Source organism: Medicago sativa, chromosome 2 (assembly GCF_051527215.1).
Source record: "Medicago sativa cultivar Bolivia chromosome 2, Bolivia_mono, whole genome shotgun sequence".
Lineage (NCBI taxonomy): Eukaryota > Viridiplantae > Streptophyta > Magnoliopsida > Fabales > Fabaceae > Medicago > Medicago sativa.
This window is the reverse complement of record NC_140750.1, coordinates 9,122,751-9,135,977: the sequence shown is the minus strand read 5'-3', so window position 1 is coordinate 9,135,977 and position 13,227 is coordinate 9,122,751. Positions and strand designations below refer to the sequence as shown.

Sequence of the window (13,227 nt, the reverse complement as noted above, 5' to 3'; positions counted from 1 at the left end):
TTTCCACATGTCAAACATCTATGCATTCAAAAGGAGTAAATGGAGTATAGTTAAATGGAGCAAAGATGGACTCTTCTCGTACGAGTATAGTATAAACTTATCGACAATACACTTCAAGTTAAAATTAGAGATTATTTAACTTGCCTCAGAATTGCAGACCTTGTCATTTTTCATATTTCACATAAAATCTTCCCAATAACAGAGGGGTAACCTTGGCGCAACTGGTAAAGTTGTTGTCATGTGACTGAAAGGTCACGGGTTCAAGTCCTGGAAACAGCCTCTTGTGTAAAACAGGGTAAGGCTGCGTACAATACACCAAATGGTGGAACCCCTTCCCAGACTCTGCATATGATACATAATTGAGGTATTGCAGAACCGGCACCGCCGCCGGCACAAAACCCAAACTTGTCGCTGGGACAATCGTCGATCTCTGAATTGAATATCACTTATTTAAATTAATTAACCCATTGTTGAACTTTTGGTTTATATCTGAATTGAACTTTTGTAAACAGATACATGTTTCTCATAATAATTTGATTTAGATCTGCAATCAATAAGCTATTTGAAGGAGGAAGCGGCGCCGAAGTTGAGTTCTGAGGTGGTGTGTGTAGTAGGATGGGGATAACGCCGCCGGTGGTTGAAGAGAGAGGGACGGCGGCGCCGGTAGAGGGTGAGGCAGCGATGATGAAGAGAGGAAGAAGGGGGAAGAAGGAGAAGCATGGGTACTGATTCAGAGAAAGAAGAAGGAAAGAGTGTGTTATATTTTTCATTAAACAAGTGCTTATGCTAAGATTTTTAATCTCAGCCCTTAATTTAATATTTGCCACATGTCACACATCTATGACATAAAATGGGGTAAATTGAGCAAACATAAATGGAGCAAAGATGGACTCGTACGAGAAGGTTAGTGTATGGGAAAAGAAACACTCATTTTATAAAACAGGATATAGATGATAACGGGCAGGGGCGTAGCTATGAATTCAATGAGGGTGGCTTTGGCTACCCTAAGAAATATTTTTTTTATTTGAATAGGTTAGTATATTTAGTATTTAATTACCCTAATAATATATATTTAGCTACCATAAATGAGTTTATTTGTAGAAAAATAATAGAAATAAAAATGTTAATAATATCCACTTGTTTTATAGAGTATTTTGTCTTATTTTGACATTTTTATCTCTTAAGAAATTATAAAAGAGCTTTATTAACAATAAAAATTGTCAAGACAACACTAACCGTATTTTTTAATCTTATTTCTTATATTTAGCTCCCTTGTACAAAAATTTCTTATATTTAGCTCCCTTGTACAAAAATGATTAGCTTCGTCCTCGTGAGCTTAACTCAGTTGGTATGGACAATGCATAATATATGTAAGGTCCAGGGTTCAAACCCCGACCACCACAAAAAAAAATTGCTTTTCTGACATCAAAAAGTTCATATTGACACAAGTAAATGACCAAATTACCCCCAGCGGCAGTTAACTGCCCCTGGCATATCCGGCAGCAGTTAACTGCCGCTGACCCCAGAGGCAGTTAACTGCCTCTATCTTTGTTGCACTTAAGTGCAGTTCCAGTTGTGATTTTACGCGTTTCGATCGAAAAATCAAAATAAATTGAAACTTATTCAGAATTCTACAAAACTTTACAGACCCTCTATATATATTTTCTTAGATCTGTCTGCAAAAAACCAGCTCAAAATTCAATTTCTAGGTCGACGTTTTGATGTTTTGGTTTCTTGAGTTATCGGCACATTAAAAATTCATATTTAATCCATCCGTTGTCGAAAAATTCTAATTTTTTGCGGGAAATGTTTTTTTTTATGTTCTTAATATGTGTACAAAAAATAATGAAAAAATTCAACCTCTATATAAATTTTCCGGACGCGCAGTTGGAAAAATATTGCAATTTTACGCGTTTCAGTAAAAAATTCAAAATAAATTGAGGATTAGTCGAAATACTACGAAAATTTTCAGATTCTCTATATGTATTTTTATAGAGGTGTCTGCAAAAAACAGCTCAAAATTCAATTTTTAGGTTGATGTTTTGATGTTTTCGTGTCTTAAATTTTAGGCGCGTTAAAAATTCATATTTAATCCGTCCCTTGTCGAAAAATTCAAATTTTTTGTGGGAGATGTTATTCTTTTGTTCTAAACATGAATACAAAAAATCGTGAAAAATTTCAACCTCTAGGACACTTTTTCGGACTCGCACTTGGAAACAAATTGCGATTTTGCATGGTTCGGTCGAAAAATCAAAATAAACTGAGACTTAGTCGAAATGCTACGAAACTTTATAGACACCTCTATAAAAATACATATAGATGATGTGCAAAGTTTCGTAACATTCCGAATAAGTGTCGATTTTTTTTATTTTTTCAATTGCGATTTTGCGCGTTTCGGTCGAAAAAATTAAAAAAATCGAGACTTATTTGGAATGTTACGAAACTTTTCACATCATCTATATGTATTTTTGTAGAGGTGTCTGTAAAGTTTCGTAGAATTTTGAATAAGTTTCGATTTATTTTGATTTTTCGACCGAAATGCGTAAAATCACAACTGGAACTACACTTAAGTGCAGCAAAGCCAGAGGCAGTTAACTACCGTTGGGAGTAATTTGATTATTTACTTGTGTCAATATGAACTTTTTGATGTCAGAAAAACAATTTTCCAAAAAAAATGGCTAGCTTCGCAGTCGATAACGGGCTTGCCCAATTGTTGGAAGAATTCATGACAAAATGGGCCTCATAAAAACTTATGCCCATTTTGCATTGAAGTTTGCTTTTTTGACAACAATTCTTTCCTAAACACACATGGAAAATATTTAAATACCCCCTAGCGGTAGTTAACTACTACTCAGGCTTAAAAAACTTGTAGCAGTTAACTACCGCTCAGTCCAGCGATAGTTAACTACCGTTCATACCAGAAACATAAACATGTGCATTTTGCAATGTAAATCTAGGCCATTTTCGGCATGTTTTACCAGTAATTCCAAACGACAATTGCAGATGAAATTAAACCAATACACACAACCACCAATCATAAACAACAACATTACATAATTTATCAATGTTTCGTTAACATTACAATAATACGATAATACGTTAGCGATATACAAATGTTTGAAATTCGACAAAAGTTTCACATTATACAACACATTACACTAAATGACATCAAATCTCTCGGGAACATTCTACACACCTGCAGTTGGAACGAACACATAGATGTAACACATTATTTTCAACAAACCTCCTAAACATAAATCCTACGTCACTATCGTCCTCAATAAGCTTAGAATAATAAATCGTTTTCCACATGTCTTCCTATTTGTCCGCCCCAAGATCATAATGCGCTTGTTGTACAAATACATGATGTACTATGATCTTCACCACGAAACACAAAGTATTTGTTCACTTGTGTCTTCAAGTCACCGAAAGTGTCCGTCGAAGTTAAGAAACACTTAACCGTCTTCTTGAAAAGCGGAATATGTCACATTACCTTCAATTTGTGCATTTTGAGACACGTTGAACTTGACATAAGTTAAAAAAAGCAAATATCAGAATAAAACGAAATGACAGGAAAATGGACAAATGTAAACGGGTTAAAATATGCATTACCTGTTTCTTTACATCAAATGTGTGTAGAAACCTTCTAGCAATCTTTCTTTAATGATTTGAGTGAAAAAATTTAGAATTGAGAATTTTTTTAGGTATGATGATGGAAGGTGATGGATGAATAGTAGGAGGTTGGGTGGAGTTGTACTGCATCTATGAGAATTACCACTGGACTGAACGGTCGGTTTTTTAAGCATTGCGGTAGTTAACTACCGCTGGGGATAATTAAGTATTTTCCATATGTTTTTAGAAAGTTTTTGTTAGTAAAAGTAATTTTCTTTTGCATTATATACTCCATCTTACAATTCTCACGCCCTAATTCTTCAATTCAATGGAATCCTTACCACCACCTTCATCTTCTTCCTCTGCAATCTCCTCACCGAATTCGAAACCAGTAACCGATTCCGGAGAACGAAACTGGCTAGATCTTCCACGAGATGCAGTATTATCCATTTTCCGAAAGCTCGACACAATCGATATTCTTATTCGGCCTCACAATGTTTGCACCACATGGCGCGAAATCTCAAAGGACCCTTCCCTCTATCGCACTATAAACATGCCCAATTCAGGTGACCCTAACACTAAACGGGAGTTAGAGACTCTATGCTACCGCGCAGTTGATTACAGCTGCGGCCACATAACTGACATCAACATCGAGTCTTTTGCTACTGATGCTCTTCTCCACCATATCGCTAATTCGTATGTTCCATCCATTTTCTTTTGCTTTTTTACTTTTAATTCACATTCGTATATTTCAATTATGTATTTGCATGCAAATTATCGTATCTAACTAAGCAACCGTAGGCTCTTTTGTTTAATTCCATTAGTTTTAGTGATAAACTTACATGTCGGTGTTGTTCGTCCTTAAGATCTTAATAGCAGGAACTAAACAAACTTTAAGGCATTAAACAAGTTTTTGTGTGGTACGATGTTTGGTGTACAAAAGGTTGTTTGGTCTTACAACTTGTACTTGGGGCAAAAAGCTGTCTTGTAGTAGTTTAGTTAGAGATAAGAATTCCAATTTCAGTGCAGTCCCTTGTCCCCGAATTTGTTTAGTACTCTAGTTCCAGAAACAATTTTAAAATCAAACAGAGTACAAAAGGAGTTGTCATGTCAAGTTCTTTATTCTTTTTGGCATAACAAACACATCCTTAATCCAAGAGGGGTTGATATTGTAGGGACTAAATTAGTGACATTTTGTCTACAGTCTCATATCAATTGGCAAAAATACCAAAATTGTTAGGTTGGACGTTGTCAATTGTGTGTGAGTTTTCAATAATTATTTTCATTTCGTCTATCTATCAAAAAACTAATTATTGATACTTTTTTTTTTTTGGGATATTGAGAGTGATACTTTGGCAACTATAGGAACAAGGGGAAAACTCGAGCGACTCCTTGCTGAGGGGAGAACCTCTTGCTTGGCATGAACTTGTAAAACATAATACAGTGAAATCTATTAATTTGTTTGTATGCTAAGAGGACAAGTAATAATTAGAATATTTCCAAAGTTTCAAAGTTCATTTTAAACCGAGATGGTTTTTGGGCGTAAAAGGTATATATCTTGAAAGAAGACTTTTTTATAGTAGCATTTTTAATAAACTCATGTTCTTCTTTAAAACTGAAAGCATTTTTTAATTTGAAATAGATTTAGAGGATAGAACTCGGTGTAGCTAATGGTGGGTTGTTTGGATTTGACTACAAATAATATTACTTTGAAAGTAATATTGCCCAACTCTCAAATTAAGATCTGGGATTTTGACTAGAAATGTACGGAGACTCTGTTTAGTTGGAGCTGATGTATTAAATAAGAAGGATGTCGGAAGTGTAATTTTGAAAAATGACTGGAAGAAATAGTTACAAAATTCATCAATTCAATTCATTCTAGTCATTGACAAGGCCTAAGTTTCCTGACAGAGGAAATATCAAATGTAATCATCCCAAACCTCAAGAGCTACGGCGCTAATTTACATTTAGGTTTCATAAATTTTGTCACTTGTCCGGTGGGTTGTCTGCAGTTAGACAAAGAAAATTTGTTTATCTCTCATTGTTAAAAGGCAAATTTACATTTCTATTTGTCCTTTTATCTATCTTCTATTATTAGTGATAATAACAACACTAGTGAGACTTTGTTTAAAGAAAAGTGACAATTGTCTTTTATTTCAGATTTGAGATATTGTCTATCATATAGAAATGATTTTTATGTGTGTGATATAGTTATCGCCGAAAGTGAAAATTTGCACGTGTTTATAAATACGAAATTTGACATTTTTAGATAGATAAATAAAGTCACCACATATATTTTAGTAGCACTAGTTAGTTTATCAATGTATGGTGGATTTTGGTAGCATATCTATGTAACAGTATCTCATCTTGCTTTCTTGACATTTTACAGTGCAAGTCATCTACAACGCCTTCGTCTTGCTTGTTGCTATAGCATAACGAGTGAAGAATTTTGTGAAGCTGTTAAAAAGCTTCCTCAATTAGAGGAACTTGATATATCGCTCAACAACCTATCTCATCACTCTTTTGAAGCCATTGGCCGATGTTGCCCTCGATTGAAAACCTTTAAATTCAACATTCAAGCATACAAATATCCACGCGTTGAAGATGATGATGATGCATTTGCTATTGCGCAAACCATGCCTGGGTTACGCCATCTCCAGCTTTTCGGAAACAAGATGACTAATGATGGTTTGCTTGCTATTCTTGATGGCTGTCTTCACCTTGAATCTCTTGACATACGCCAATGTTTCAACGTTAATTTTAATTTGGTAGCAAGTCTGGGGAAGAGATGTATAGAACAAGTCAAGTATTTACGGCTTCCATATGATGACACTGATGATTATCCATTTCAAGCGGCATTTGATTACGGTTCACCCGCTGAAGACCCAGATTGGTTCGTGGACTACGATTTTTTGTCTGACGATGATTATGAGTATTATGAGGTATTATGAATTCTCATGTGGGATTGATTTTTTTGATATAACTATTATTACTTTTGACAAATTTGAAACATTTCAGCATAGGAGAAATGTGTTGTGAATGTCTTAGTAACAACAACTTGTTATTTCTTTGTAACGTTGGGATACAAAGAAAGTCTGGAATGACCCAACAATGCATGTTTGAATGAATTTATTTGGTACGACAGTCTTTTTCATTGACAGATTGCGGTTGATAATCATCTAGTACCTTTTTGTTTGCAACTTGTGTTTATCTGATAAATAAATGTAAGGAGCAATTTATTTAGAGATGTTTGAAAATATGAACCAAAAGTACATAGAAATTAGATCTGTGTTGGGCATCTGCGTTTGAACCAAAAGTTCTGTCTAACCATGATCACATTATAAAACTGCATAGAAATAGATTTGTGTTGATCTCGTTATATATTGTTATAGTTTGTTATAGTTTATTGATAATTGTAAACATTGAAGGAAATAATTGGAATGGTATAATTAGAAGAATAAAATGACCACACAAGTCAAAATTCTCTATCACCGTTGTATATTAGAGATATGCTACAAACAAACGCCCAAACAGCGTCATTCAACACTCGCCTGTGTATGTTGCCACGTCTTAAATTTTTCTTAACCCATACCTGTTAACTGGTTGAACAAGTTTTTCTATTTTTTATTTTCTTGTTTCATTTTTTCACAACTTCAGAGAACTTCCAGAAACCTTGTTCCTTAACCATCACCGTACACTCGATACATGAAATCAAACTTAGTATCTGAAAATGAAGACGAACATTCATCCCAATTATCTCCGCCTCGAAATCTATTGAAATTTGAATCACAACCACCGGAACCTCCATCTCCGCTTCAAAAAAACACTGTCACCACCATCACTGAAGAATAGGGGTGGGAACAGGCCAGGCCGTCCGACAGGGGCCTACGGCCTAGCCTATTTAAAGCCTAGCTCGGCCTAGCTCGTTTATTAACAAGACCAGACTCAAGCTTTTTATAAGGCCTATTTAACTAAACAGACCAGGCTAAGGCTTGCAAAAAAGCCTATTAAGCCCATCAGGCCGGCCTATTAAGCTTTTCATATATAATATACCTTCCATTATTGATATTTTTGAAGTTTTTTTTCTTCACAAACACAAGCCTTCATATGATTGGTTATTTAGTAGCTAATATATTGGTGTGATTAGACCTTCGTAAGAATTCATTATTTAGTAGCAAACATATTTGTGTGCTTTAGGCCTTAATAAGTTTTGGCCTATTTAGGAGTAGGCTTACATGTGTTGTCAGACCTTAGCATAAAATAGGCTTTTAAATAGGCTTTCAGGGTTCATCAGGCCTTTAAAAAGGCCAGGTCAGGCCTCGAAAATGAGCCTATGACGAGTAATAGGCCAGGCTCAGGCCTATAATTTTTGAAGTAGGCCAGACTTAGGCCTTACAAAGCCCGGCCCGGCCTAGCCCATTTCCACCCCTACTGAAGAATAACCCCTCACGTCTAGAATCTTCTCCCAACAACTTACATCTTGATCGCTGTTTTATACGGCTAAGCATGACGAGGTATTCTGAGTGTATCAGGCATCATCGACAGCGATGCCACCGCATCGAAAGGGTGAATCTTCGTCGAAATTTGATCATTACATGAATTGGCGATGGAAAATTGATAAGAATAAAGGAGGGCTTAATGTTAGGCATTTAAAGAAAATTAATTTAGTGTTACTTGGTAAGTGGTGTAGGAGGTTAATGGTGAATGGAAAAGGGTTGTACTATATGGTTTTGGATATAAAAAAATATATTATTTTGATGGAGATGTGACCATAGGTAAGGGTAATTTGTGCTTTATTTGGTGGAAGAAAAAGGAAATTATGTCTGTTATGGATGGGGAGTGATTTGGGAAGGAGCGTTGGTTTAAGGATAATTTGGTGTGTGTAGTGGGAAATGGTGAAACTACACTATTTTGGAGAAATTTTTGTTGGAGGGTGGTTCAAGGTTTTTCGCGGTGTTATAGTGTCTCTAATGTTTAAAATATCACTGTTGCGAATATGTTTAGATTAGCGGAGGGGGTTAGAATTGGAGAAGAGGATTATTTGTTTGAGAAGAAGAAAGTCTTTGGAATGTATGCATTGTCTGTAATGTGATTTTGCAGGATAATTTAGTTGGAAAATGGATCTGGAAGTCTGAGCAAAACAAACTTTACTCAATCAAAGGATAATTTTAGCGAGAAGTTTGCATTGTTGTATATATGGTGTTTCTAATGTTAAAAATATTATTGTTCCGGAGAAGTTTAGATTGGATGAGGGGGTTAGAGTTAGAGGAGAAGATTATTTGATTGGGAAGAAGCAAGTCTTTTGAAATTTGGACATTTATCTAAAAAAAATCAAGCAGCAGAGATTGATCTTATTAGTAGCAAAGACATTTTGTGGAACAAATTAGTGCCATTTAAAGTTTTTGTTTTTGCTTGGAAGTTGTTGCAAAATCGACCTCTAACGAATGACAATATGTTAAAGTATTGTGGTTTTGTTTCAACGTTTCTTGTTTGCGTTGGTGGATGACATACAAATGAAAGCTTAAATCACCTTCTTTTTTAGTTTTTCATGTTTGGTCGAGTATGGTGATTTATCCTTTAGTGGTTGCGTATTCAAAGTGCTTTATCAAATACTCCTCAAATTAACCTTCACAAAATTTGTGGTTTACCTTGGAATGTAAAATACCTAAAATTTTTCTTTCAATTAATTTGGTTGACGTGCACTTGATTTGGTTGACGAGCACTTGATCCATTTGAAAAGAGTGTAATAGGTGCATTTTTATTTAGCGAATATTGTTGATAGAGTAAAAAATACTTACTTGATAGTGGATAAAGATAAAATTCAATGCTTTTAAGTATGACTTAAATCATTAATTGTTGTTGTCACTTTTATTTTGCTGTGTATTTATTTGGTTATCTTGGCACACCTTGAATCGCGATGCATAACGAGTCAAAAAAAGGAAAGGAAGGTTAGCATGTCACACTCGCTTTTATTATCTATTTAAATAATTGTATGCCTTTTATATTATTTTTTTTATAAAATATATACCAATCCACCAATCTTGACGAGATGTGGAGAGATGTACAACCCTCTTTCTTAACCTCACTTGTTTTTTTATTTTTAGAAAGAGCCCGCCTTATTTTTTTTTCGTATTCTACCATAAGCGTAGTTCCTTTAGATTTTGTTTGCGAGTTTGGAGGAGAAGGGATGTGATGATTTTGGAAAAAAGGAATGAACAAATGGAAAACAGAGAGCGTTGAAAAAGGAGGGTTTTAGGGGTTCGTTTTTCTTCATAATACAAAAATCTCTTCATTTGAGGGAACTCAAAAATTGTTCGAGGAAAGTTTTGGAGGATTTACATGAATTCTTCAAATTTAATCTATGTTGTTATAATTTAGTTAAAATAAAAAATATATTGATCATAAACATTAATTTATTATTTTTTTTAAAAACACTCATTAAATTTTTCTGAACGATTTCTCCATTTTTCCCTATACTTCCCATCCTCCAAAGTCCTCCCTTCCCCTCCCCTTCAAACTCTCAAACAAAACCTTAGTTGAACATTAAGATGCAATATGCTCTTGGCCTTTCCACTTAAAGCACTTAACACTCGTGTTAGTTGAAACAGTTTGAGAAGGTGGTATTTTACTACCTTTTGTTTCAAATGTGGCTTCCTTGGATGACGAAGCACCATACTTCTTTGATTTGTCCTTCCAAGTTAGAGAATTGAAAGGAGTAGCATTTTTCCTTGCATGACTCTTTCTTTTGAGTTGTTGTTCCACCTTGATCAGTGGCGGAGCCAGACAAAAACGTTTGGGGTGGCCGCAATCAAAATAGACTAAAATATATAAGTTATATTGTATACAACACCCTTAAGTTGCAATAAACATAAAATCTATTATCACAAATTTAAACTATGTAATACATAAAGTCAATCGTTAAAAAAATAAAACTACAATTTATCAAAATGATATATAAGTCGTGGTTATAGTATGTTGTTTTAAATAACGGCAATTTTATACGTAGAATTGCGCTCGGGGTGAGAGACAGAAAAGAGAGAATTCCAATTTAAAACCTTTCAAACTATATCTCACATGGTATTATGGAGTCACAACTCACAATACATAAAGAGTTAGTCCCTTGTTTACAACTTATGCTACATCACTCTTGTTCTTGGATATGTGTCTAAAAAGGCTAATAACAACAAACATGTGAATTGAAAGGGATCAAAAGGACAAGCATGACATTAGTTCTATTCTATTCCATATGGAAGAAAAAAATCATCATTAAAGTATCTAGCAAAGTAGAAGAAAAGAAAACTGATTATATGTTCTTCCAAAACAAGAATTATATTGGATAGAATTAGTGCAGGGAGGTTTATTTTTAATAGAATATTCTAATTTAATCTTTAGCATAAAACCTATAATTGAAGAGTGAATCTATAGCAGGATAACTAACAGAAATATACAAACCCATGAATTGTAACATCCATCTATAGAGAACATAAGACAGTTAAGAGTTTCATGTGTAACTGATGGGTGGCATGGTTGTAAATTTCATATTAACCCAAGGGTAATTTGGTAATTTCCAGCAAATAATGGGGAGGCCATGGCCATCCCATGTCCTCACGTGGCTCCGCCACTGACCTTGATAGCTTGATGCACCAAGTCCTCTACCTCCACATAGTGATGCAACTCCACTGCGCCGTTTATGTCACGATTTAGGCCATGAAGAATCTAGTCATGGCTGCTTCATTATTCTCATCCACGTCTTAGCAACTTCTATCTCCCCGCAGTATTCATCAACACTCTTGGTATCTTGGGTGTGTCTTTGTAATTTGTTGTGCAATTTCCTATGGTAATATGAAGGCGTGGATCTTTTCCTCATGTTTCTTTTAATCTCATCCCGAGTATCAATGACCCGTTTTGCGTATCTTCTCCTTTCTTTGATAGATTGATCACACCACACCAAAATATATTATGTAAATCCAAGGCCTTCAAACTGCATTTTTTTAACGTCAATACAAGTATTACGCGCAAAAATAAATTTGTTCAATTTTTGTTTCCCACTCTAAATAAGTCTCTGAATTATTTCTTCCCTCAAAAGGTGGTACTTTGATTTTTATACCACTCAATTTGTTCCCCTAGGCCTTTCTTCTATCCTTCTCATCCATTCCTCCTCGTCGCTATAATTTTGTTGGTTTTCTAATCGATAAGACTCTCATGTATCACCTCTGTTTCTTCCCTCAACATTTTTACCATTTGCGTTGTAAGAGCCTCCAACAACAATCTATTGGCTTGTACTGAGCTAGGGCTTCCTTCACAGCCTGAACTTGACATGGTTAATCACAAAAATTGGGAAAAAAAAATTGGTCTTACGTGTTTACACTCAATTATATACATAATGTCACACTCTTGCCTTTTTCCATTCAAATTCTCTTTTCAATTCTTTAAAGAAACCAATCCCCAATCACACAAGAAAAACAAGATTTTCTTAATGATAAAACAAACACACATGACTTAAGGAAGAAAAAAAAAGAGAGAGAGTAGCATAAAAAAAAAGGAAAATTATGAGAAAGGAAACATTCTTACAAAAAAAATATGAAAAAAGAAACAAATTAAAAAATAAAAAAAGAAAATATAAGAAAGGAAATAAATAACTCACAAAGATACTAGGAAATAATAGAGTGTCACAACAATTAAAAGGAAAGATGAATCTCAACTCAGATAAATATTTTGTTCTTTTTATCTCTCTTTTTTTTTTGTATTTTTTTTTTTAATATTTGGATTCAACTGAATTGATATAAAATAAGTGTAAATAAACAATAGAAAAATAGATGATCACAAATTTGATACAATAAGGTCTAAATACAAACCTTGCTCTAATTACCACTTGATGACTATCTAATTGATTGATTTGTCATTTTATGTGCATATCATTGACTAACACATAATTTGAAATGATGATTAAAACTAGAGTTGTGAATTTGCTAGAATAGAATTAACAATGGAATAGAAATATGTATAATTCTAGAAACGAATAATAAAACGATAGTAATAGCATGAATATGGAAATATGAAAGATAAAAATGGAGGGGGAGGGATGGATCAACGCTCAACCTTTTAGAAGGAAGATGAATGATAAGCATTGGGGGAATGATTGCCATAAGAAAATTTGGTTTCTTGATATAATCAAAAGAGATTGGTCCAATCCTGAACCAAAAAGAGACGAGCCATTTATTTGTGTTTCATGATTATTGAACCATTAATCGAAAAAAAAAAGGAATTAGTCACTTTAGTCCCTGAATGAGAAATGAATAGTCACTTTAGTCCTTGAATGCAGAGAAATTGCAAAACAGTCCTTGAATGTAGACTCTGTTGGTCAATTTCAAGGACTAAAGTGACTAACGAAGTCTACATTCAATGACTAAATTGACTAACGGAGTTTGCATTCAGGGACTAAATTGACTAACAGAGTCTTCATTCAGGGACTATTTTGCAATTTATCTGCATTCAAGGATTAAAGTGACGACTCTTTTCCTATTCAGGGACTAAAGTGACTAATCTCAAAAAAAAAAAACTACGAGCATGAGGCCGCATTACGAGGAAGCTACACACGTGGATGATATCAATGAA

General features: G+C 34.4%; 1 protein-coding gene across 1 annotated transcript; it reads left to right on the top strand.

Annotated features, from left to right (window-relative positions):
• Nucleotides 1-3,932: 3,932 nt before the first annotated feature.
• LOC146944284 (F-box protein SKIP19-like) lies at nt 3,933-6,770 on the top strand. The gene is made up of 2 exons (XM_085742669.1): nt 3,933-4,308; nt 6,002-6,770. The coding sequence occupies exons 1-2, from the start codon at nt 3,941-3,943 to the stop codon at nt 6,561-6,563; spliced, it is 930 nt and encodes a 309-aa protein (XP_085598795.1). The 5' UTR covers nt 3,933-3,940; the 3' UTR covers nt 6,564-6,770.
• The last annotated feature ends 6,457 nt before the right edge of the window (nt 6,771-13,227 follow it).